This window comes from Lonchura striata, chromosome 3 (genome assembly GCF_046129695.1).
Source record: "Lonchura striata isolate bLonStr1 chromosome 3, bLonStr1.mat, whole genome shotgun sequence".
In the NCBI taxonomy this organism is placed as follows: Eukaryota; Metazoa; Chordata; class Aves; order Passeriformes; family Estrildidae; genus Lonchura; species Lonchura striata.
This window is the reverse complement of record NC_134605.1, coordinates 89,941,398-89,968,411: the sequence shown is the minus strand read 5'-3', so window position 1 is coordinate 89,968,411 and position 27,014 is coordinate 89,941,398. Positions and strand designations below refer to the sequence as shown.

General features: G+C 39.1%; 1 protein-coding gene across 1 annotated transcript; it reads left to right on the top strand.

Moving 5' to 3' along the window:
• The first annotated feature begins 576 nt into the window (after positions 1-576).
• Positions 577-26,767, top strand: GFRAL (GDNF family receptor alpha like). The gene is made up of 10 exons (XM_077782367.1): positions 577-667; positions 4,163-4,297; positions 10,210-10,362; positions 11,841-12,272; positions 12,977-13,033; positions 13,671-13,998; positions 15,909-16,168; positions 19,143-19,241; positions 24,121-24,202; positions 25,219-26,767. Exons 1-10 carry the CDS (start codon positions 646-648, stop codon positions 25,304-25,306), a joined length of 1,656 nt encoding a protein of 551 aa, XP_077638493.1. The 5' UTR covers positions 577-645; the 3' UTR covers positions 25,307-26,767.
• Positions 26,768-27,014: the final 247 nt, after the last annotated feature.

The following is a 27,014-nucleotide window of genomic DNA, read 5'->3' as shown; positions in this document are numbered from 1 at the left end:
GGGCAGAGGCAGGGACAGGGGCATGGGCAGGGACAGGGACAGGAACAGAGGCAGGGGCAGAGGCAGGGGCAGGAACAGGGGTAGGGGCAGGGCAGGGGCAGGGGCAGGGGCATGGGCAGGGGCAGGGGCAGGGGCAGGGGCAGGGGCAGGGGCATGGGCAGGGGCAGGGGCAGGGGCAGGGGCAGGGGCATGGGCAGGGGCAGGAACAGGGACAGGGGCAGGGGCATGGGCAGGGGCAGGGGCAGGGACAGGGACAGGGGCAGGGACAGGGACAGGAACAGAGGCAGGGGCAGAGGCAGGGGCAGGAACAGGGGTAGGGGCAGGGCAGGGGCAGGGGCATGGGCAGGGGCAGGGGCAGGGGCAGGGGCAGGGGCAGGGGCAGGGGCATGGGCAGGGGCAGGGGCAGGGACAGGGACAGGGACAGGGACAGGGACAGGGACAGGGACAGGGCAGGGCAGGGGCAGGGCAGGGGCAGGGACAGGAACAGGGACAGGGGCAGGGGCGGCGCTGCCCCGGCCGTGCCGCGCCCGGAGCCGCCCGGAGCGGCGGGCGGGGCCGGCGGGCGCTGTCCCCGGGCCGGTGCTGAAGGGGCGGCCCCGCTCCGGCCCTGCGGCCCCGCCGAGCAGCAGCAGCGCCCGCGCCGCCATGGCCGCGCTGCTCGGCCCCGGTAAGTGCGGCTCCGGGCGGCTCCGGGCGGCTCCGGGCGGCTCCGGGCGGCTCCGGGCGGCTCCGGGCGGCTCCGGGCGGCTCCGCTTCTCGCCCCGCGCCCCCGGCTGCCCTCCCTCCGTCCCTCCTCACGGCTCCTTCTCCCGCACGGCTCCTTCTCCCGCGGGTCTCCCGGCGGGGCCCGGGGGTTGGCGGCACCGCTCGGCCCCAGGGCTGGGAGCCCCGGGAGGGCGGCGGGAAAAGGCACGGGCGGGGACAGCGCGGACGGGACAGCGGGGATGGGACAGCGGGGATGGGACAGTGTGGATGGGACAGCGGGGATGGGACAGCGGGGATGGGACAGCGGGGATGGGACAGTGCAGACGGGACAGTGCGGATGGGACAGCGGGGATGGGACAGCGGGGATGGGACAGTGCAGACGGGACAGTGCGGATGGGACAGCGGGGATGGGACAGCGGGGATGGGACAGTGCAGACGGGACAGTGCGGATGGGACAGCGGGGATGGGACAGCGGGGATGGGACAGTGCAGACGGGACAGCGCGGACGGGACAGCGCGGACGGGACAGCGGGGATGGGACAGTGCGGATGGGACAGCGCGGATGGGACAGCGGGGATGGGACAGTGCAGACGGGACAGTGCGGATGGGACGCCTGGTGTGAATGAGCAGCCACTTGTTTGCTGGCTGGGGAGCGCTGGGTGCTGCCAGTGCCGCTGACACTTCCTTTGGGTTTGAGCGCAGAAAATGGGAAAATCAACAAAGCTGGTACAGAAAGATTTGGTACAGGAGAATATGATGAGACAAGTATGTTTTAATTTTTGTTGTTCTCCTTTTCTCCTCACTATATAGTGTATACATGCTGCTTTTCTTTTTAACATCCCACTACTCTAAACTTATATTTATGTGTTAGAAGTATTTCTTAGGTAGAGTTCTGCCCCAGGTTTTGTTAAAATCAAGTTATCTTTTATCACTTTTCAACTATATTCAAAGTATATTCAGTTGTTGTTTGTCATTTTGCCTTTGGATCTTGTTATCCCACTGCTCTTGCCACTGGATAGAAACCACAACTTGGTTTCCCAATATTCATTATTACTTATTTACATTATTTTAAGGTTGCAGAATTCGGAAATGTAATTCCTCCATTCCTCACTTCCCAGTCTGAAAATTCAAGGTGCTAACTTTAAGCACCAAATTCTACAGAGAAGAGAGAATTTTGCACCTACCCAGTGAATCAATAGGCCTTTGCATAAAAATACAGACATCTGTAGAAATTTAAATGTATGTCTTCTTGTCAATATGGATTCCTCTAAAAGTTTTAGCTACAAGCTAACTCTTAGGTGCCCTCAACTCTTCAATGCAGAATCACTTAGTATTCCAAACACTAGAGTAAACAAGTAAAGTGAGCAACTAAGGTAATAACTGTCAGTTTAAGGAACTGCATAAGCTACAGTGCCCTGCACTCTAAAATCATATAGGACAGTTTGTTTCATGTAGGTTTCTGGCAGTGTACCCCCTCTGTACTGCTGAGGAATTGAAGACCCATCCATAATATGCCATTAGAGCTAAAGAAGCCATTTCTTTGGGTGAAGTGCCTTAAATCATAGATCATGCTATTTATCTTGCAAAAACATCATCTCCTATTTTTGGGGCCAGTTTCCAGGTAGGTTCAAAATTAGAAGCAGGGTGAAATACTCCATAAAAAGTAGCAGGAAGGCTGTGCAATCAGTCCTGTTTTGACTGTTTCAGACACTGGTCTTTGAAAACTATCTGAATATGAGGAAGAGAGCACAGAGACTTTGTGCTGTGAATCCTAGTCAGATGAGCAAATATTCTGTTGTGTAAGAACCTAAAAAATACATATTTTTTTTATCCAGCAAAATATTTTTTTTATTCTAGCAAAATACCTTAATAAATCTGTGGGTTTATAATTTTGTATTGTTTTATATATGCAGTCATTTTGCCCTGTAAGATATTTGGCAACTTTTTTTTCTGTCATCTGAATAAATCCTGAGTAATGACATTTGGAGACAGTCCTAGAAGTAAAATGTTGTCATAATAAGCCATAATTGTCCCTTTGGACAGAGCCACAGCACATACCTTAAGGTTAAGAGGAGCTGTTCCTATCAGTGTCCTCAAGGCTGATGAACAGACACAGCCTAGGAGTGTTTCAGGCTGGGAATCACCACCAGTCCTGCACAGACCTGAGAACTGCCAGGAATATGCACAATTGAGGAAAGATTAGCACCAGCTATAATAAGCACATGTGGCCTCTTTTTTGTCTCATAGGCACACTAGATGTTGTGGCACGTGTCAGTTATAAAGTATTAAATGTTGCTTCATATTTATTGACAGCAGCATTATTATATCACTAGCAAATAATTTCCAGAAGGGATGGCATCATCTCTAAACAGTAAACAGCTCTTTGAGGGTATCAAGAGGGGGATTTGATATATAATTTCTTATTCTAAAATGTATCATTGGAAAAATTTAATTTCTTCTGATAGAGTCTGAACAAGTCCCAAAGCAATATCTCATGCCTCTTGCAAATGATGTTCAAGGGATTAAACAATGCTGGAAATCACTCAAATTCCACATGAACTTACCTGAACATCAGGGAGTGAAAAAAAGGTATTTTGTCAGAGAGATGCTGTGTTCTTCAACAACTAAAGAAAACACATCAGGTGTTCAGCAGGTAGTTTAATAAGGCCTGAAATCAGTGACTGAAACTTAATTTAATAGAAAATAAAGACACATGATTGCAAATTAGAGATAGTCTTACCATGGGGATGTTAATGAAAGAGCTAAAATTCAGCTGATTTATCCTTTCTTAATAAGGCAATTTAATTTTCTACTGATAAGTCACAGACTGCTTTAAAATTCTTTGCCTTGAAACCTCCAGAATTTTTTAATGTAATTAGCAGGCTCAATGCACTCAGGAAAGCAGATAAAGACATACATGTGGGGGTTACTTTCAAGAAATTATGCATCTGTGAAGTAAAAATAAAGAGGGTGAAGAGTACTGTATTTATAAAATAAAATCACATTTATTATCTGACAGTTGTGTAGTTGTTGAATCTCTTTCACACACTCTATTCATAGGAATTCCTAAACAGCCTAACGTGGTGAGATTTCATGTGAATAAAATGATGTTTTCTCTGAATTTTTTACTGTCTTCCTTTCTGTAATTTATTCTGGATCTCAGAACTGCAGCAATTTCTATATATCCATGTACCCATGTCATATATAGCTATGGTTGCTGTTATAATACTGAGGTAAAACCAATGCAAATTATGCCACACTGAAACTTTGAACATTTAAATTTAAATTTCTAGTTGCAAAATGGAAGAAAAGCTTTGTTCTGCTAAAATTTAATTTGATAGCAAATGTGAATCTATAGAAAAACTATAGTAAATTATATTTTTCAAATATATATTTAAAGGAAAAGGGTCAGTACAATATCTACTGGTTTAAATAGTCATTATATTCTGTTTTTACAGTGTTGTTCATTTACTTCACATGTATATCTACTGTCCAGACTACTGATTGTCTACACTTGAGGGAGCAATGTATTCATGCTGGAAACAGATGTGAAAGTGTCTGGAATGTGGTTGAAGATGCCTGCAATATTTCAGGTAATTCTTTATGGTGTACATAGCTTAATTTTGAATTGCTGTATGGTTGCATATTCATAGTTTATTACAATATTGCTGTGGTAATTGAATGAAGTCAGTGAGATTTCAAAGAGAAAAAATATGGCAAAAGAGCTTCTGAAATCCTTTTCAATGGCCAATGTTACTTGTAGTAATAATCACACTGTCTCTTCAAGAAAGTGATAAATTATATTTCTGAACTATGAACAAAGTCAGAGCCTAAATCAACTCAAGAAGTCTGAATTGAGTCTGAATTTAGTAGAAATTAGGGTCTTGTGGGATATGTTAAAGAAAGCCTTTGTGCAACTGGAAAAGAAGTTCCAACTTTGTTTTACACAATTTGGAGGAGTTGATCTGTCCCCTCCCTTGCAGTGCTCAAGGCCAGATTGGATGGGGCTTTGAGAAACCTGGTCTAGTGGGAGATGTCCCTGCCAATGGCAGAGGGGTTGAAGGTCCCTTAATTAAGAGTTCTATAATCTAACATGATACCCAAAACAATGTAGTAACTTAGAGTAATGTTTAATTCTTGTACTAGAATAAGAAACAGATAAAACATTCACCTCTGTTGTGAGCTACTTGAATGAATGCCTCTGTCTGTCTGATCTGTTGCATGTATTTGATGTCCCAAATGTCCTAAGTTACAAGAAAATATTTAAAATAATTAGAGTAGAAAATTGTCTTAGGGGTCTTTCTTAGTGTCTTCTTTTCCAGACACTTATCTACTTTGCATAGGATGGCTGAATACTTTTAAGAACAGGTGAAGTAAATGAAAAATACATGATAATATAACAGTTAGTTCCCAAAGCAGCTGAGTTTCGGCCCATGTTCTGTTGTGATGTGAAACAGTTTCAAAAGATATGGCTGCTGTTTAGGGAAAAAAAAGTATTGGAATATGCAGTACTTTCTGTCTCAAGTGCCTAAAAATGAGCTCTCTAGAATCAAAACAGAACAAGCTGAATTTGTTTCTCTCACATGATTCATGAACACATTAGCATCAGGACTACTTCCCACAAAGATATATATTTGTGCAGTAGCCTGTTAATCTTAATACCCTGCAGCCAGATGGAGTGGGATGCATGATTACTTCTGTGGCCCCCCTTTGGATGTATGACACTGTCCCATAATATGACATTTGTCTCTCTTATTGTCCTATGTACTTATTCACTGATATTAATGATATTTGTAACTGCGCCAGAGAAACCTTCCAGAAATAATTATTCTTGTGATTGATTGTTTGGATTTGCATTTGTAGGTTTCCTTAGGATAATAGCTTTTGGCAAGGACTCTCCAGCATTGCAGGGCACTCGGATATTGTGTCAGGTCTAGAACAAATTATACTTAATGTGCTTGTTAGGTACCATGATCCCAGAGCATGTAAATCCAGTCAGACAGCTGATGGTACCTCTCAGACAGCCCAAGAAACAGTGATAGAAAACCTACCAGCAGCATAATTAGTAAGAATAACATTATGCTGTCTGTCATGTGCAGGTCTAGAAACTTCATGGATGAGCTGTAGGAATGGGAAATGTCCTTTGAGCGCAAACATGTTACTTGGAGGCAATAGACAAGGGGGTAAATATTGTTTTGTTAGCTTCTTTATGCAAAACCTAACAACAAATTATAATTAAACTCCTTTGGGGTACGAGTTCAGTAAATCAGTCCGCCAGACTGTAACCTCAAAGTCAAATGTGTACATTATCAAGACCTCCATCTTTTGCTCTTCAGTGCAGGTCTGGGAACACTCTCCAAGCTACTACCTAAGTCATTCCTTTTCCTGTCAAATTTTCCATCACTTCTTCCCCACTACTCCAGCAGCATTTCCAGAGTCTCAGTTTATAATCTTCAGGGTCTAATCCTTCTTTTACCTCTCTGGCCAAAATATGGTGGAAATTAAAAAAAAAAAAAAAAACAAAAAACAAACAAACAAACAAAAAAAACCAGAGTGTGAAAATGTCTAAGAATCAGCTTCCAGATCAGGATAGAAAAGATAGAAATATTACATTTTGATGAAATAAAATTTTTGTTTTTGAAAACATCAAAAGATTTTCAGCACTGCAGAATGAAGACTTTTAGGTTTGAGCTTTTATGGTCTCTTTGTAGGATTGTTTATTTGTTTGTTTTCCTTCTGTTATTTCAGTGTGAAAAAAAAGACATTTCTGAACTCTGATTTAACCATAAGTATTAATTTTCTTAATTTCTGTGAATGGGAAACAGAAAAAGCTTTTGAAAGAAAAAAACAACTCAGATCACTTAAATTTTAAGGAATCACATTCTGCATTAGGTCTGGATGAGTTTATTTTTCTTAGAATAACAGACTCATTGAGGTTAGAGGGATCTCTGGAGATCCATCCAAACTGTGGTCTCACCAGTGCTAGAGAAGAAAACTTCACACCATAGTCTTCAAATTCAATTCCCACTGAGATGACTTTTGCTAATTAAGCAAAAGCAGATTATCACTCTGGGAGTGTTAGCTTCTACTCTGTCATGCTTCTATCTCTGGCCCTGTGTACATGAATTATGTACCTATAAATAAGTCAAATTATGAATAATGGCCGCCAAACATTAGGTTGAGAGAGCAATTTTTTTTTTTTTAATGCCTTAGAAGCATGCGTATAAGATAAAATATATTACCTAGAACTAATCCCTGGTAAATCAACAATAATTGAAAACCAGTAATAAAATATTTTCTGCTGTTTGCCACAGCTGAATCAATACCATGTACAAACAGAGCAATACTGATAATAGCTTATTTCTACACAGTTTTCAAGAAGTCATGCAAGGGAGCCCCATAAATCTGATGTGCTTCCTGATTCTGTCTGTGCCCTTTGCATGTTGGCAGCCCCGCAGCCGTCAGGGGCTGACCCGGCACAGTGAGATAGATCCCAGCGCAGGGGCCACTGAGCACAGCCCCTGACTCCTGGCCATGACTGGTCAGTGCCATGGGGACAGGTGAGCTGAGTGAGGCTGGGGTGCTGCACAAAATATACTGGGGTATGGGGGTTGATTCTTCTGGTTCTACGCACCTTCACCCTTGAAGTCTACTCTGGACCTTGGAAAAGACAGTCATAAATTTTGTGGATAAGCTAATTTTTACACAAGTCCCTCCTGATCTTTATTTCTCTCTTTCTACTGGAATATGTTTTCCTGAAATTATTTTGTTATCTCTTGCTTATTTGATAAAATACAGAGTAGAATATCCACACACTCATCTTCATGGGCTATGTCACCAAATCCTTTCCATTCTATTTTTATGGTCAGGGAGTGTCCTATGTCTGTGACCTTCAATAAATCTCCTGAGTTCCTTGGCTTCTGGAATTGTGAAGGCTAAGGGTCAGGGGTCATGATCTACTTCTGGAAAAGCAGAAAGAAAGTTGAAGATGGGGTTGGAGAGATACAGGCAATCCCAGCCACCATCACCTCCTTCCCTGCTGATGCAAGAGGTGGAGTGGGAGCAGAGGCTGGGACCTGCAGCTCTTGCTGGCCTGTGACATTCTGCACTAGTAGTGTATTATTTGATATATCCCACAAACCCTCCTTAGAAGGGGATCAGGACAGTGATGTGAAGTCAGGAATAGCTGATTCTCATAACTTCAGGCACTGGTAAAATGCACTGTTTCTTCTTGCAGAGCTTTGCCTCCACTGCCTTCCATTGCTATTTGTGTCAACAACATACACGTGATTTTAAAATCACATCAAAAATTGCCCATGGCACTGGTGACACAGGACTTCTTGACACTTTGCAGTTTTACTGAGTGCAGAGTCTTTGTTGCTCCACACCTGTGGGGAAGCAGCAAGGCAGGAACCAGGCAGCACCATTCACAGGGCAGAGACATCAGCCTGTGTGCTCAGTAGACTGAAACCAATCCTCAGCTGCCCTGTGACCTGGCTGGATCTTGTGAGCCACATACTGCTTCTCCTACATATTGTCAGACATTTAATATCTATGAGGAAAAGAGAGGAAATGAGCTGGTTTGGGGACCTACGTACCTGTTTTGACAAGGTAGATCATGGCTTTCACAAAATAAAATTTATCTAAATTAAATTAATCTGTTTCACACATAACATACTTAAGTAATGTATAACTTTCTTAAGCAATAATAAATCATAGAATCATACAATGTTAAGGGTTGTAAGGGACTTTGGAGATCATCTAGTCCCAATCCCCCCTGCCATGGTCTGGCAAACCTCCCACTTGACCAGGTTGCTCAAGGCCTGGCTTTGAGCATTGCCAGGGATGGGGCATTTGCAGCCTCTCTGAGCAACCTCTAATGTTTCATCATCCTCACAGTAAAAAAATGTCTTCCTAAAATCTAACCTAAATTTCTATTCTTTCAGTTCCTACCCATTAGTCCTTGTTCTGTCACTACAAAGAGCCTCTCTGGCTTCCGTTAAGCCCCTTCAGATACTGGAAAGTTGTTGTGAGGTCTCCACATGACCTTCTCTTCTCCAGTATGAACAGCCCCAACTTTCTCAGATTGTCCTTGAAGGGGAAGAGCTTCAGTCCTATTATCAGCTTCCTGGCCCTTGTCTGGACTTGCTCCTGAAGGTCCATGTCCTTATGCTGGGGACACCAGAGCTGGATGGAGCACTCCAGGTGGGGCCTCATGAGAGCAGAGTAGAGCTGTAGAATCACCTCCTTTCACCTGCTGGCCACAGTGCTTTTGATGCAGCCCAGGGCACACTTGTCTTTGAGTGAGCACTCACTGTTGGCTCATGATGGCTTTTTCATCAACCTTTGCACCCAAGTCTTATTCTACAGGGCTGCTCTCAATCCCTTCTCTGCCCAACCTGCAGGTGTGTATGGGATTGCCATAACCCAGGTGTAGGACCTTGTCCTTTGCTTCATTGAACATCATAGGATTTGCACTGGCTCACTTCTCAAGCCTGTCAGGGTCCCTTCAGGGGCATCCCTTCCCTCCAAAGTGCCAACTGCACCACACAGCTTGGTGTCATCAGCAAATATGCTGAGGATGCACTCAATCCCACTATGATAATAATAATATTTTTGAAAAGCTTTTAGGTCATAGAGGGTTGATTGATTTACCTTTGTACCACAAACTAGCACACGCTCTTTCTTTTCACCACACATATGTGGGAAATATGACCTGACATTCTGTGTCTTTACCATTGAGTCCAAGTGCACATGCAAACAGACTTGAAACTGGGCCAGCAAACTAAAGTTTCTGCACATTAATTTTTTTAATGTTAATTTCTCCCTCAATTTTATTCTAAAAGTCCTAAAAATCAGACTATTCTTGGGCTACTTTAGATTTGTTGCCATTCTTAAACTTAGGCAGTGATGTTGTTCTGTGGGGTCGAGGTTCAAGGGACTATCCAAATGGCATTTGTAGACCATCCTCACATGAGAGAGAGAATCTGACCCAGAGCAAGCATCTTCTCAGCCTGGGGCTCTCATCACCATTATCATGGGCTGGATCTGCCTTCTGTGTCCTGTCCCTCACTATATCACAGGTTATGCCTCAAGCCTGCACTGTGTGTTTGTGTCCCTGTACCAGGCACCTTATTTCTACTACACAGGACCAAGATAATTCCCTCAGTTCAGGCTGTGCCCCTCCCACTCCTAGGCACCTTTTTAGTTTGGTCTCAGTGTCTTACCTGCATAAAATAAAAGGTGTGAGTTTAAGGTTTTATGTACTTAGTAAATGAGAGCAGATTTTCTGGCAACAGGTTAGATCAAATAAAATGAGTCAATATTGTGTCCACAGCTTTATTATATTACTTTGAATATTATTTAAAATTTGTAAAACATGACAAATTGTCTTCTCTTGGCAAAGCATATTATTTTTGTTCTTCAATTGAATTCTTTTATGTAACCATATCCCTTAAGCATTCATAAGCATTAATGAAATTATAATTTTAATGATGAGTTCTAGGTAATAGATGCAAGGCAGAAGACACTGTTGGATGTAATAGAGTAATCCAGGTCCTGGCTGACGAATACCCAGAATTTAGAAACTGTGTCTGCACTACAGACGATATCTGTAGCATCACAACTTTACTTGGGAAACTGTGCAGCATTAATAAAGGTAACTAAACATAAAGTCGTAATTCTGAAGACCAAACCCAGTAATTTTGTAACCACCATTTTAAGTGGATTCAACTTTCCTTGCATAGTCTCAAGTCTGATAAATGCCCCCAAAAAAATTACTCTTGTCTTTTCTGTGGTATTTGTGCTCCAGCAGGCATATGAAAGAAATGCCACAAACAAAATGCATGTGAGAAATTCAAATGGCTTCTAAAACTCTTGTTGAATCCACTGGAAAGCAAGAGTGAATACACAATGTGTGTTGAGGCTTACTCAGTGCCCAGGGAAATTTGAGAGCCAGTGGATCTAGGTTGTGTATATAGACACAGTCAGGAACTTCTGAATGGGAGGATGAGTGAATAGGGATGTACAGAAGTGTAGTTGTGTCACACTGTGTTGCAGGAGGACCTTCATTATATCTAGGAGAGGCTACTGGATGTGTGAAACCATCATAGTCACCACCTGCATAAAGCTGTACATAACATATAGAGTGCATATTTTAAAAATTCTATTGAAATCAATGGGCCGAGCTTCACTCAATTTACTTTTATTTTTCTGAGAACTCTTATCCCTGCAAAAAGTTTATCTCTGTAATTTAGAATTGTTTAGTACATGAAGAAGTTGCAGTTTCTGGTCCAAAGTCTTCTGGCATAATGAAAAAGCTGACACAAGAGAGCTAAAATTAGCTAGTAAATGAGAGTCAGCAAAATGAGTTTCAAAGTGATTCCTGGCACTGATCCATCACACCCTACTGGCATCACACAGCATTCATCATAGTACTAGACTAGACATTCATCTAGTACTAGACTATATGGCCTTATTGAAGAGAGAATAATAACATCCTGATCTGCCCCAAGCTCCTTGCCTCAAACAAGAAGGATGGATATCTGAAACCTTATGTTGATGTCAAGTTGCTTTTGCTTCTAGAAAAATGGTGTAATGTTATATTGTTTTGCCAATTGAGATGACATTTCTCACTGCTATAGAAACAAGTTTGGATGGACTTAGAGTAGTGCTGAGTTTAACTATAAAGGATAGCATATGGTGTTGCTAGGCACTTTCAGGAGTAATTCTCCGTCTAACTTAAATTGCTATTTTAGGTAATTAATCAACCATTTTCTGGAATTGTCATTCTCTCTTTAAAATGATGCATTTGCTTAAGGTGATAATCCATGATATGTCCAAATTTTAGGTAGTTAAAATTATGTGAGGTTAAAATTTTAGTGAGGATTTTTACTGCTGTTTTGCAGTTGAACTGTTAGAGTGGACTGTACTATACAGGTAACAGCACACAGTAGACATGAGGAAGTTTCATTAGTTTGTAAGACTCTGGAATGATTATGTGTTTGCACACAATTCAAAATTAAACTAGGGCTTTCACCTTTTGTAATGCATTAAGACAAGTACCCTTTTCCTGAGTTTTTGTGCTGTGTTGATGATCCTTCATCCATTCCACTTATTTTGTATCTATTTCTGCAGACTACCTGGAGTCTTTCTCAAGGTCGGACACTGAACTGAGCATTGGGCAGCACAGGAACCCTGAAGAGCAAGGGCGCTCCGAGGAGCTGGAGTGCGGCGTTGCGGAGCGGCGCTGCCGGGAGGAGCCGCGCTGCTCCGCCGCGCTCCGCGGCTTCCAGCGGGCGTGCCGGGCAGCTGCCGGCGCCTGCAGCGCCGCGCTGCCTGCGGACTGCGCGCTGGCCTGGAGAGAGCTGAGCAGAACAGCTCTGGGGACGTGCACGTGCTCAGAGCCGCTTCAGGCGAGATGCATTCAGATCTGGAAGGGAATGTTTAACAACCCTTGCTTACAGTACTCTCAGGAGAACCAAGCCTCAGGAGCTAGTGACAATGATGGCATTGATGATGACTATAATGCTGATGTTGACGGTGAGAAAGATCTGGTTGCTGACACAGGTTAGTGCTCTTCCATGAATGCTTTTGTACATAGCAGTAATATCCACAGTCTATGAAAAAGGTTTTCTTGCCCATTTTCAATTCAGCATTGGAAACAAGATCATTTTAGGAGGTTTATGTATAAATAAATTCACAATCTGATAGAAAATTATAGCTTGAGTGCAAATACTGTAGTTCTTCAATGTGTTAATTTGATACAACCGGTCAGTTAAATTTGATAAATTTGACTGATTTGATAAATCAGTCAGTTCTAGTTTTTCACTATAACTAGAAACAGTGTAAGACCAACAAAAATAATTTTCTAATAGCAATTATCTGACAGCCTTGACTTTAGGTCATGTGAAGCAGTTAGTTGAACTTGGAAACTGATAAACACATTACAGCCCCTGGCTTTTATTTATTCACAAGAAATCTCACTTTATAATACACTGAGAAGCTTTAAAAAACTCTTGAGTTCATAGGATCTATAATTATGTAAAAAATGTTAGCATCAGACTTGGATAAACTGTGCTTTTACTCCAAAACTTATGAATAAATGCAATAGTGGGTTTAGAATTTGTTAGTGGGTTCTATTTGGTCAAACTAATTTATTTTATTCTTGTTTATTTTTACTCTTCACACTATGCCAGCAAGACAGCCAATATTTTAAAATTAAAAAGCTATTATTTACAATTTATGCCTGTACCTGTATCTTTTTCTTCTAGAAAATATTAGTATGGAAACAAAATTACAATGGGGTTTATCTACTCTCTCCAAACAAGGTAAGTCTGAATTTACTTATGAATCCTAATAAATAATTTCAGCTCCATTTCCAGAGAGTGTACAATGTCTGTTCAGATTAAAATTAATACTTTTCATTCAAATGCATGAGCAGGATGTTAATAGATCCAACATATCTTCAGTTACGGCACTGGGTAAAGAACCCAAAAATGTAACAGGTAGCAATCAAGTAATGCAAATGTAAATCAAGTAGCTATCATGATTCTGTCAGATTTACAGACACAAATCTTATCCCATAAGCATTTTAGGGTCTAGAATTTTCTAGATATCTTTGGAAGGTTTATTTCATGGTCTCAAAATACCTAAACTGATGTTAAAAGCACAAGAATGCCATTTGTATTCTCTTCTTCATTACTTATTATTTAAACTGGCATAAGACTACACATTGAAGATTTCAGCTGTTTCAGGAGGATTGCTTGTGAGCAGTGCAAGCAGTGCAAGAAAAAAGTATGCAGTTGCTCAACAGGCTTAAAAGAAGTAAGAAAGAAGGAAGAGCTGAATCAGAGTTTTGGGATTCAAGCTTGATTTACAGGAAATGTTGTAGACAGGATACCTACCAGTCATCACTTGAGAAAAATTTTCTTGAGATTTTATTTTAAAACCTGTCATTTGTTTTAGTGTACACAACAAACAGGAGCTGTTTGGATGTGAACAGGGAGTGTGTTGAAGATGAAGTGTGTAACAAACAGTTGTCCCTGTACCTTAAAGTTTGCTTAGTAAATAAGAAGTGCAACGTGGAAGGATGTCAAGCAGCCATAAGGTTCTTCTATAGAAACATGCCTTTTGAAGTTGCCCAAATGATGATATTTTGTGACTGCATCCAGCATGATGAATCCTGTCACAGAGCCAAAGAACTTCTCCATGGCAAGCCCTGTGCAGTTACAGTAGTTCCAACCCCATCATGTCTGAATGTAATCCACATGTGTGAAGAGAATGAATTCTGCAGGTGAGTGGAAGTATTTTGCCCACAAAGGTGCTTTTTAATAATGATTTAGTCAAACAATTTTTATTATACTCTATATATCCCAGCTATAACAAAATTATTTTCTGCACTGTATCTGTTGGGCTTGACATCTTCACAGATATTTGGATCAACTGTGGTAATTCCAGAAGTAATCCCACAAGTAAACTGAAGTGATTAATTTTCAGAAAGGTTTAGAATCTAATGTGGACTTTTCTTCTGCCTGTATCATGACACTTAACACCACTTCTGCTGAACAAACTATGCTATTGCATATTTTCATTACCACGCTCTTCAGATAACACCTGCCTGTCTGCACCTTTGCCCTGCAGCAATTTGCCCAAGTTGTGCAGCAGACCAGACAAAGTTTGTTTGGCAAAAGCAATTACCTTTCGAGGGCAGAGTCTGACCCTTTGTACCCAACAGCCATGCAACCATCTTGGCCTGTTCAAAAAACTTTTATCTTATTCTCTTCATCTCAAGGATACTCAGAAAAAGCTTTCAAAAATCTGGCCTGAAACATGATCAGACCACCAAACTCATGAAGGATAATGCCTTTTCAAAGTTTCTTTTTTTTTTTTTTTTTAATTTAAACATGCAACAGGATTACCCATATTTGTAGTTCAACTAAATTGCCTCCTTTTATGGATCGTCATTTGGCCCGCTTTGTTTTTCAGTGTAGTCACCTTGTGGGTTAGAGTTGAGTTTTACCTCAAAGTTGTGCTCAAATAAACCTTCAGTCAATAAACTAGGAGGACAAGAGATGGTTTTGGTTTTGTGCAGATTATTCAGATTGATGTCAGTGAGAATGGCCAAAGGGCTATAAATGTATATCTGTACATGTATAGACCTGTAATGTCATTATGGTTGAATTCCCATAATTTTGGGAACACTAATGTTTCCTGGCACTGAGAATAAATGCATATAATTAGCAAAATTAGTCTGTGAATTATGGCTAGTCAAATCCATAAATCAGGAGGTTAATGTCCATTAGAACAGTGGTGGTATCTGCTTTGAAACCTTTGCTTGTGGAATGAAAATATTTACAAAAATTTTCTAGCCAGTATTGCAACTGCCCATGCTTTTCCATGTGACATGCTTGTGGCTCCTACAGAATATCAATAGCAAATTAATAACCAATCTATAAGATTAAGGAAGAATATTTTAATAACTTAATGTAAAATATACTAGACTTTACATTTATTATCCCCTGAAATTTAATATGATATATTTTTAATTATATACATATTTTTAGTTAATTTATAATGCATATTTTCTATTGTCATATACAGTGCATTGAAGGCCCATTTTATTCCATTCTAACAACAAATAAATGGAAATAATTTGAGATTATTGAACTGGGTAACACATTTTTTCTTCATGCAATGTATCTCTGCTATCAATTTATCTTTAAGTTCACTGAGTTGTACTTTTTCTTGAGCCTTTGACATTTGTGTTAGCATTTGGGGGCCCAAGGGGTTGACATTGGATGTAGATTATTTAATGCAAAATAAGTTGAATGTTTATTCTTCCTTCACACTGCTCAAAAACGGATCCACTAGAACAGCACCTGGTGTGGTTTCATTGTGATGACTGGTCTAATTCCTGTATTCACATTTCTTCTCTGAGTCTCTGAGACTGTTGGAATTCACACTGTTTTTTCTGGACTCTGGGAAACAGGTACTGATTAGAAGTGCAGTTGCTTTTTCTCAACATCACAGCAGAATTTATGACAGCTATCACTGAATACAGTGACTTTTAAGGCTTAAGTGGTACTTTGGAAATACACTCTCTTTTAGTGGTGTTCATTAAATGTCTGTTTATGAAATCACATTTGTTAAAGTGTCATTGTGCACTTCTTTTGGTTTTCTTTATTTTTATTTTTCCCCTACCAGGAAAAAATACACAACTTTTCGGTCAAAGTGTTGGAGACGTGTGACAAAAAAATGTTATAATGATGAAGCTTGTCTTGAAACTTTACTCAAGGATGATATGTCCTGTTCTGCCAACGCTGATTGCAAAGCAGCCTATGTCAGCAGCTGGGGCACGATGCTGCACATGGAGTGCACCTGCCAAAATCTGCCTCCTGTGGAGCAGCCTTTGTGTGAGCTCTTCCATCACATGCTGCACAGCAAATCCTGCTTCAGTGACTTACGTGAGTAACACTTACAACTTTACAGAATAATTAGTTTTAAAGAGAATTAAGATCCTAATTTACATCAAATCTTTGCTATATCTTTGCTACCACTGGTTTCAGCGGGATCTGTAGCTGTGGGTTTTTTAAAACACAAATCAAAAGAAAATTTGGACATAGAGTTTTCTTCCTCTGGTGTGGGAAAAAATTATTATAGTAGTAAACCAATGAAATTGACTACAAGTCTCATTACTTGAATTTTCTGAAATAAATAAATAATTTCTAGAGTCCATATTAATATGCAGATTAGAAAAGTCCAAAGTCATCCTGTTCTTGGCTTAATGTAGTACTTTGGTACACTGTTTTTACTAATAATACAAAGTAGCATTTAGGGGTTTTTTATTTTCTTCTTCTATTCTGAATATTAGTAAACATTGCACATATTTAGCAACAGAATTCATTCCGCAGAAAATAGCTTCAATTGTTTAAAGCAGGCTTTAGGGTTTGGTCTTCAGTAAAAACACTGGGTGTAGTTGAGATGAACTATAGGTACTTTCTCAGATCCAGTAATGACTTTCATGTGCTTCATTAGCTAAATATTTTTGTTAAATACACATGTGCTTGCCAAGCCTTTGGTTTAAAAATTTGTTAATGCAATAAATGGAAATATGGGAGGAAATATGAATGTTTTAGTCTGAATTTGTAAAGTGCCTTTAAAGCAAAGCTCCTCTTTTTCCCCACTTATTTTGTTATGTGTCACATCATGGGTGTATTTCTATCATAGGCTGGTTCCTGGTCTCCTGCAGTATAAACTGAACCTGAAGGTTCAGTGCTCTAGCTGCATGCAAACATCTGGTCCACCAACCAGATCAAAGACCAGAATAATCTCTTCTCAAATCTCTGACTTATCCCACCAACTATTTTGCAATATAAATCCTTTTAGAAAATATTACTCACTAGTGCATCATGCCCTATACCAGCTATCTTCTACATGTATACTCCAAAATTATATATATCCTTAAACTAACTTGGGAGAAGTAATGATACCTAAAGATTTCAATGAAAAGAAATGGTTCTTTCATAGTTTTACCTGATGGACAGTATTTTGAAAACATACATGGATTGCATGCATGCATTTCATTGAATGAAGTAGCTACTATTTTAGTTCTAGAAACCAAAACGGTACCACTGATAAGGGTGTCGTTTTTTCATGTCACTCAAAGGCTACCCAAAAATTAAAATCAAGTTGCTGAAACTTTGCTCTTTAGTTAATCATTACTCAAATCCAGACTCTGAGAAAATATTAAAAATTTTATAACTCCCCTGGAAAAGTGATAACATAACACACTTAGACTTGAGACTTCTGGCAGTGATTTTGCTGATGAATATTATTTATTTGCTTGCTTTAGGGCTGAATTCAACAATCCAAATGAGTGAACACATCATTGTGTTAGTTATTTCTTAACCTACAAAGCAAAAAATTGTTCCTCATGTCTGAATAATCAAATAACTGCTGACGAGCTTTTGCCATTCCCTGAAGCAGTCTCAGGATAAAATGGTCTGAGGATTTTTGTGACTGAAACTCCCCCAATCTAATTGGGACTAAAGAAAAGAAGCTTACATTTCTTGTGTTGTGCAACAATTTCCTGGCTGTTAAACAAAAAGATCTTGGGGATCCATAGCCTTTGGTGGACCAGTACCTACTCTACAGACCACTTCCAGCTTATTGTTATCCTTGGTTTTTTTTCCTAGATGTCTAGTTGTAATGCAGCTAAGCATGATGGTGGTGATGATTATGGGTTTTCTTATACAGCATGTTTTTAATGCCATTCTCTGTGTGGCAGTACAGAGATGTGGAGTGACTGCTCTACAGTGCCCACCCAACCCCATGTGCTGACTTACTCCTCTGGCCTGGTGGTGAGCCTTGGCTGACTTTCGCTCTTACAATGGCAGTGATCTTTAACTGAAATATTTCTGAATAGGTGAATACTCAGGGTTTGAGAAAGGTGTCTTTGCCTCTAGAACTGGTGTGAACAGACCCACAGCAGTGTTCACACCATCTCATCTTCCTACCCTTGCATGGCACTGCCTCTGCTACAAGTGTTTGCTCTCGAGGCTGTGCTCACAGGACTGCATTTGCTGCAGACTCAGTAAAAGGCAAGAATTGTGACTGACTACTGCTGTGTGAAGTAGAAGCACAGTGTGGATCATTGCCAGTGTAAGATCCCTGTCTCAACAGAAATAAGAAAAACTGTCAGTCAGGGAAAGAAAAAAAATAGGTTTCCAAAATATTTTAAGTTTTGGTTGTACTTTTGGATCTCACAGAAGTAAACCCAAATTACAGGTACGTTTAGTCCATTGTTATTTGGACAGTCTTCCATGCTGCAAATGTGTGCCTTTCCTATATTACAAAAATTCCTCATCTTGCTGTTCATGTGAGTGAGTAGATGGTTTAGCCTTCTACTTGTATGATTTAGCTTTCTACTCTGTAAACTATACTACTTAAGCAAACCTCTTATTTTTCATTTCAACAGAAGATATGCATTTTCAGATATATTCATGAAATTATGCCCACTGAGAGGACAAACCTTTCAGAAAAAATTTGTTGGGGTCTAGCAATGCAGCTGGAGAATAAACTCTGCTTTGTGGAAATTACTTCAGACTACTACCCCTTTCTCACCACTTCTTTATTGGTTTGCTGGACCCAATTATTTTGATGGGCCTATTTTTAAAACAGTTTGTGTGAAAAGAGAATTTAAGCTCTTTTGTGGCAGAGAATATTTTCAAAGCATGCTTGTCATCCATAAGAAGAACTGAGGTGGAAGGACGAACTATTATGCACTCCTTCAATTTGCTCATCAAATATCAGTAAACAAGATTTTTAAATAGCTTCCTTTATAAAGTATGTGACTATTAGCAAAATATCAATCAATATTCACTTATATTAGTATTCTAAAGTAATATTATAAATGGATATTTTCTTTCCAATATCCAGGTCAAATTTCTGTTCAAAAGATGGATTTTCACTGGGTAAATACAGAAATGCTAGGGGAAAAGATTTCCAGGGCACAGCTCCATTCTTCTGCAATTAATGGTGAGTTTGAGCAAGTCACCCCATGATTTCCACAGCACTGCTCTCCTTGGGTGGGTTCAGGCAAGTGGGCTCGACCTGTTGCTCCTTCATTTGGTCTGGAAATCCCCCTACCAGTTTGGCTTAGCTTATATATCCACAAAATAAATTTAATCAGACTAAACCAATTACACTGACAAATGGTTTTGAAATAGATGTCTCACAATCACTGGATTATAATTGGGGAAAATTAAGCTATTAAGCCTGCCAGAGCCTGATTCTCTGTACAGTCATTAGAGAGTAGTAGTCATAATGTGTAATACAAATTATTATCTTTGATGTCACACCTACTTCTATCTCTCTCGACTTTCTGTAGTAGTTACAACAACAAAATTAGAAGCCACAGTAAGTGGTCTGAGAAGGGGCTTATGTTACACTCCAACAGACTCTACCTTCTTACACAACAGAAGGGCACACAGTATCCCATGGGCTGAAAAACTACAACTGTTTTTATTTCCATGCATTTACAGTAAGAAATTAAACAACATAAAGTTAAAGGATATTGAATTAATATACAAATGTTTTCATTACTGAAATAATATTATTTCATATTTCTTTTTGAGGGGCCCAATTAGAGTGAGAACTCTAAAGAGCTTAATGCACAAATATCACCTCTAATGAGAATGATCTGTTCTACCTTGTGCAGGGCAGATTACAATTCTCCAGACTAATACTACAAATTAGTTCCCAGAACTGTTCCTACAGAACACCTTTAACTATGAAAAAAATAATTCAATCTTTGCATTCAATAGAAAATGCAGTGACTTCTAACCCCTCCATCCTTCAACTATTGCTGAAGTGGGCAACCTGTATGGGGGATAAAAAGGATATAAAAATGGATTAAGGGAATGGATTCCTGAGACCTGTGTGTGCATAACTAAGCATTTGGCTGTAGTGTTAGCATTAAAGTTACCCAGGAATCATGCATGTCATCCAAGTGCTCTGTGTAGCCAGAGAAGAAAGTCAGGAACCCTCAAAGGAAGAATAGTCCAATCTTTTTGGACTGCATTTGATGAAAGTATTTTCTCCTTGCCGATTACAAAGGGAGCCTGAATCCCTAGTTGGAACAAGACTCTAGTGGTTAAATAATGCAAGTCATAATACAAGAAACACTGCACTAAGTGAGAAAATGCAAAATGTGAGATATTGCACCCCTGTGACTAGTTCTAACTGCAGACCCTTTCAGTGGGTAAAACGCATCTTACATTTCACTCAGAGATTCAGATAAATATTTGCAGCCTGCACCCAGTTAATTCTGTTCACATTGAAGTCTGAATACTTTCCAAAAACCTTTCCTTGAAGTCTTAAAAGAACTTTGGATGGCTTTAGAAAAATAAAAAGATGTTGACCAGCCTAAACCATACTGTAAAATATTCTTTCTATTGTAGCTGTCATGTACATAAGATGGGAACTTTAAGCCATAAAAGTCTCATAGGAAGCCAGGTCAAGAAGAATTTGATTCAGGATATCTGCCTGATGGTGAAAACCACACTGCAAACTGTTTCATAAATCCCACTGCCAAAAATCTAACTCAGTGCCCTAGATTCATATGCTAATAAATGTGCATTACTCAGTCTGAAAAGGGAGTTATCATCTTCACAAAATATTTATCTTTAATAAAATCAAATGCCAAGAAGCATTCAGGGCATAGAGGCAAAATAGTTAAATTGTCAAGTGTGTGAAGGCTTTTGAAGATATTTGCTTATTAGCTATTTTCTGCTTGAAAAACACAAGATAAAATCTACTGATGTGTCTACATTAAAATCTCAGAAAAATCTTTTAATTAGTAATTGAAAGATACAAGGAACTCTTTCACCAGATGAAATGAATGGCCTTCCACAGATAAACACGTTCAGAAGAAACTCAGTCATCAGCTGATGTCTTCAGCTTTTTCTTAGGCTTATACTTTAAAATCTAGCTTACTGTTCAAAAAACCAGTTAGATTTCTCTATTCTACTCAGCAGCATTGCAAATCACTCCATTGGGTAATTTTTGCTTTAATATAAGGAGTCTTTCACAATAAATAATAAATCTAAGCTTATATACATATATTTGAATATATTTGTAAATAAATAGAACCATGGAAGTTGAAAGATTATTATTCCATGTTTGGTGTAAAAAATGCGATACCAGGATTTTGTAAAAATCTGGAGTGAATTTAAACACATTCACACTCTCAGGAGGGAGTAGGTCAACAGAGTCATCTTCGGGCTGATACAACTCTATTAACAAGATGTGATGTGGGCAGAGTCAGAACCATATAAGTTAATAAGGCTTTTCCTGTAAGCTTGAATTTGATCTCATTTTGAAAACAGTATCAAAAAGTTATAAATCAAATAAGACTTCTCTAAACTTCTAATATGCCTACCTAATTATGCATCTTCAGCCTGGTTTTGGCTTTATCCTATGCAAATGATATCAATGACTTTACAGATCCAAATAATTTAAAAGATTGCTTCCTGCACTTTGGTTTGAAAAATGATTCGTGTGGGAAGATAAGGATTTATTTTCATCACCATGGAGCTTTAAGGCTAAGTTGTGGGTTGTTTATGGAAGAGAAAGCTAGAAATACAGAACACTTACCCTATTCTTGTGAGATACAATACAATTTGACTTGATCCAAAACTGTTGAAATTTCATCTTAAATTGTAGTGTTATCATATATTTCCTGCTGAGGAGCAGAGTGTTTTGATAAACAAGTAATTGGCAGAGTTTATCTGTAAGTATACCAGCTGCTGTGGGAACTGAGATTAGTTCAGCTCCAGTGACTTTAATGTGTAAGGTATCAAACACTGTCAGTCTGACAGTTTTATAAATGTAGAAAAAAGCCCATGACAAGCTGCAGGTAGCCAAGAAACCTCTGAGTAGAGGCTGGGATTAATTTGTTCAATGAATATGCACTAGCTATACCTAAGCAGGTAGATCCACAATAGAGTAAGATTCACCAAAATCCCTCTTTGTTCCTGACGCAACTGAATCCAGCAATTTATCAAAAACGTAGCATTTTTTCAGCTTTTGTCAAAAAAATAGAAAAAAAAATTCACTTCAGTGTTTTGTTTGATTGAAATGAAGTACTTTTTACAAATTTAATAAGAAAAAGATCACAATGTTCTGTTGAAAATTTATTAGCCCATTTTTAACCATCCATGACTGTACAATATATAATCTGTTAGATATAATAATTTTTGTGGTGACATACTTTAAAAGGTTCTATTTGCCTAAAATATATGTGAAAGTCACTTTCCACTTCAAAAAAAGTAAGAAACTGTTGCCCCTACAACTGCTCCTACACTTGTAAAAAGTTTTCAAAAATAGCTGCATGTACAATTCAGACTCAGAAACTGAAAAAAGGGCCTACAAATTACTCTTTTGCTAAAACCCATCATATTACAAAAATGCTGTAACTTGAGAGCTAGACCAACTGCTGATGTAGTTTTTAATATACATTATTAGAAGTCCTTCTGTAAGATAGACCTCACCCCTCTTTCTTCAAAAATTCACCATAATAAGTATCTTTCAGTCAGTTACTGGATTAAATGGAATGTTCAAACCATTTGTGAAAACCGTGGTGGTTTTCATTTCACTGCTTTCATTTTCTTACGTTGGAAAACTTGAACTTTGGGTAGTTTTTTGAAAAAAGTGAGCACCATCCTACAATGAAAGCCAGGCAGGTCCAACACCAGCTCCTTGTTTTCATTGCTGTGGACAGCACAACTCTCTCTTTCCAGGGCTGCTCCAGCATCCACACCACCTGTGCTTGTATTATAAGATATGCTACACCTGCTGCATGTAGGCACTGTACACAGAAATGTCTCATTTAGGGTTTGTGAGTGCATGTACATAAGACATGGAACCTACAGGAACTGATAACTTATTCAGAGACCAGAAGATGGCCTTCTCACAGCCCAGATAAGGGGCTCAGTGATGAGTCCAGAGATCCATCCCTTCCTTAGGGAATGCTTCACTGGCTTTGTAAGACAGAGAAGCTCAGGAGCAGCTAGGGCCCTCTGCATTTGAATTCCTATATGAACAAAGTTTATCTGATTGTACAAAGACAACAGAATCAGTGCAACAGGAAAGTCACAGAAAGGTCTCATGTTTTATGCCTGTGGCTCTGCATTTGTGCATTGGTACGCCTCTTCCATCCCGTGTCCAGGGCTTATATTTCACTCTCAACTGAAATGTTTCCTTCAGATATATGATCAAAACCAATAAAGAAAAAGAATTACTCCTCCTTTGGAAAATAAAATTTGTAACAGCTCCGTGTTTCAACAGTTGGAATTTTTAGCACATAAGCCACCTAAGTGACTTTTTGGTGAGAAACCTAATAGAAAAAGGAAACTCCAGGGGTATGGGGCCCAGAAAAACACTGTTAAATCCCATTTTACGTTAATTTGTTTCTAGGTGAAGTACTGCTCCACACTGTAATTACAGTAATATCTGAAAAAGAACAATAAGTCTAGTTGATAAGTAAAAGCCAAGTCTGCTCTGATACACAGAATAAAATTAACATTTTAAAATCAATAGGGAGAATATTCCAAAATAAAAATCATATTAATGAGCTGCTCCCCTGTAGCAGAGTGAAAGATACTGCTATACATATGAAGTGCTATTGGAGCTGGTATTTACTAAAAGAAGTCTGAAAATTACATTGGACAGAATAGCAAAGGTAGAATTATTGCTACCACTGACATACAGGTCTTTCCCCTCCTTTTAATGACTTTTGTCAAAACTGATAGCTAATTTTGCTCATATGTGTATTATTTTCAATACAGATCTCAAATCTGATTCTTATTACTAAAATAGCAAATTTTTAATTTCTGTTTTCTGTTTTTATTTTTAGGTGAAACTGTCTACATTATTGCTTACTCCTCCTGCATAGCTCTTATCCTAGGAATAGTCCTGTTGACTCTCCTAAAGATCAGGTAATTTGATAGGGATATTAATCACTGTTTCTAGGAAATTGGAAAAACAGAAAATAAAACGTTTTGACTTAGTTAAAAGGTGGACATTATGATTGTCTTTAAAAACAGTCCAGCATGCCCCAGTGATGGAAAGAACTGACATTGTGGGTGTCAGCAGGGAAGAGTGAAATACGATATGTATCTACAATGCCCTCCATTCATGCAGAGATCCCAGGCTTTGGGAGGTTTCATTTCCTGTCCCATGGCAGGGGAAGGTGAAATCTGAATTCAAAAATTCTGTGAGACTATGTTCCTAGCCCCATAGCAGGCAGGGGTAATGCAAAAAGGAAATGAGAATATGCAGCATTATAGCATATTTAGAAACCAAATAGTGAATGCTGCTATTGTAGCTAATATTCTTGCCAAATGCCATTTTTGCTCATAGGAGTCTGTAAACAACACCCACTGTCCCTGCCATCCTTTCTTTTCCCCCCTCTCTCCTTCCCTCCCTCCCTCCCTCCCTCCCTCCCTCTATATGAGAAACTGCCCATACACCAATGCTTGGTAAGAAAACAGAAATGTGCATTCACTTAGTTGAATGAACATGGCCTTTTCTTAAATGGTACATTTTCTTGGACCAAATTAAATGGCCAGATTTCAAGAATTACACTGTCAGATGATTGGTAACAGAACATGATGTAGCAGGAGCTATATATAGTGGGAGGGATATTGAGTCAAATTGCATTATTAAATTCCGAGGCAGATCAAAGAAAAATTGTAGGAAAATGCAAAAGGCAAGTCAAGGATATATGGGAACAGAGGCTTTCTCTTTAGGTTTGCAGTTACAGGAATATCAGCATATAAAGAAAATTCAGATTTAAAGAATACAGAAAATGGAAGAACAATGCATTAATAACAACAAAGGGGATTATTTTATACCACAGTGTTCATCATTGCCACTGATTTCAATTAAGCCAAAGTTCAAACCAAAAGCTGTATAGTTTATTGTTAAATACATGCACATTCTTTGTTTTCAGAGCCTGCAGAACAAAATATGAGTCAAGAAATTCCTCGCCAGACCATTCTTCTGAAACATTTATGGCCCATTATAAAAGTCACAGATGAACTACTCTGTTGCTTATGCTTTTTAAGGCTATTCCTGAAAGCCAGCCTGTTGTACATATGTGATAATAAAATATATATTAGAAAAACTTCTATAAATTATGAAATTTTGTAGTTACGCATGCAAAATATTTTTTATATTTATTAGCTTATTTTTAGCCTTTCAAAGGCTGAAAAGAAGGGGTAAAACTGTGCTCTCTCTTATTTGTGTAGATTCACAGATCTGTCCTCAGCTGTACATTTCCTACATTTTTAGATGCACATGCCACTGGTATAAATGCTTTATCAACAATGGCAATCTTTGAAACCCACCCTTTCGGATCTCAACTCATGTGGAAGAAATAAAAAAAAATCTACTCAGAAACATTATAGAGACCTGATAAAGAGCACATATGTGGCAGTTTTGTATACCTGGCTCTGAGGTACCAAGTACCCAAAGCAGCCGTCACAGCAAAGCTGCCTGTAGTTTGATGTGTAGGAGGAGATCAGGATTACAATCCCTTAAGAACTAAAATGACTCTCTGGAATAGTGCTTTGACTCCAAAATGTTGTTGCTGAAAATGTTTTTTATTTCTCCTCCAATATGCTTCTAAATGAAATGAGTGGGGTTTGTCACTTTGAATACAATAGCTTTAGAAAGCATTTTTATGTCTGAATGCCCAGTGGAGAAAGTCACTTGCTTGGGGCTGAAGTGCCTGCTTCTCCAGAGAGAAGCCATGACCCATCTCACCATCTGTGTTTCCTATTCATTGTCTCTAGGCAAGACACGAAGTGCCTAATTGTCCTCTTGCACTGTACTGGGAGTCATGGTCCCTAAACACCATTCTGGATCCCATTTTGTGGCTATGAGCTCTGGATTTCTCTCTATAGCTGAGTTGTTTTTCTAGATTTAAGCTTCTATGTACTACCAGTGAGTTGTCTTTGTTAAATCTTTGTAACAATCTAGTTTTGGTGACCACAAAATAATGGACTGCTGTTTCTTATTCAGCTACTACCATGAATAGCACATGTACTGTCTTGTTATAATAGCATTTGATTAATTAAATTTATTTTGGATGTGATTAGTTTTAATTTTGTTTGAATTATCACTAAATGTAACTCACCTCCAGTTTTGATCATGGGACCCATGATTTGGGGCCATATCTAGTGCTAGATGACAGATCTAGGACTGGAAATTGATGTGATCAGAAAAGCAAAGATCTCTACTCTTCAATGGGGCTCTTTCTTCTGGCTTTGGTTGCTTGCAAAAATATTACTGTAGAGCAAAAGCTTAAGTATGCAGTTCTGTTGGGGAGAGGCTTAGAAATCTTAAACAATTATTTCAACATGGATTTTCTCTGTCTTTATTATCTGCATAAACCAAAGAAAGTCCTTTTTGTTTTGCAATCAAATGTTCTGTCATTACTAAATCAGAATTTGGACAAAAATACAGAAAAACAAAAATACAGAAAATTTGTTAATCAAAAAGATCTCCTTCAACAGTTCAGCAATTTTCAGCATCTGGCTTAACTCTCACCAAAGTGCTAAATTCATATTCTTCATTTTAAAACTGTGAAGTTTTAAAACTGAAGATACTGTTGAGAATATGTTAGGAAAAAAATCATTCTACAGGAAATGCATTTTTCACAGGAAATCTGTGCTGGTTTTCAGTCTGACTTTGAAAACCAGTGAACTCTCCATGTTACAAAATTTGAGGAGACCCATTTAAATT

Excerpts from the sequence above, each read along its gene's own strand:
- GFRAL (XM_077782367.1), top strand. The coding sequence starts at position 646 with ATGGCCGCGCTGCTCGGCCCCG. Across the intron at positions 668-4,162 it reads GGCCGCGCTGCTCGGCCCCG|TGTTGTTCATTTACTTCACA; the intron begins GTAAGTGCGGCT and ends CTGTTTTTACAG. Across the intron at positions 19,242-24,120 it reads CCATTCTTCTGCAATTAATG|GTGAAACTGTCTACATTATT; the intron begins GTGAGTTTGAGC and ends TTTTATTTTTAG.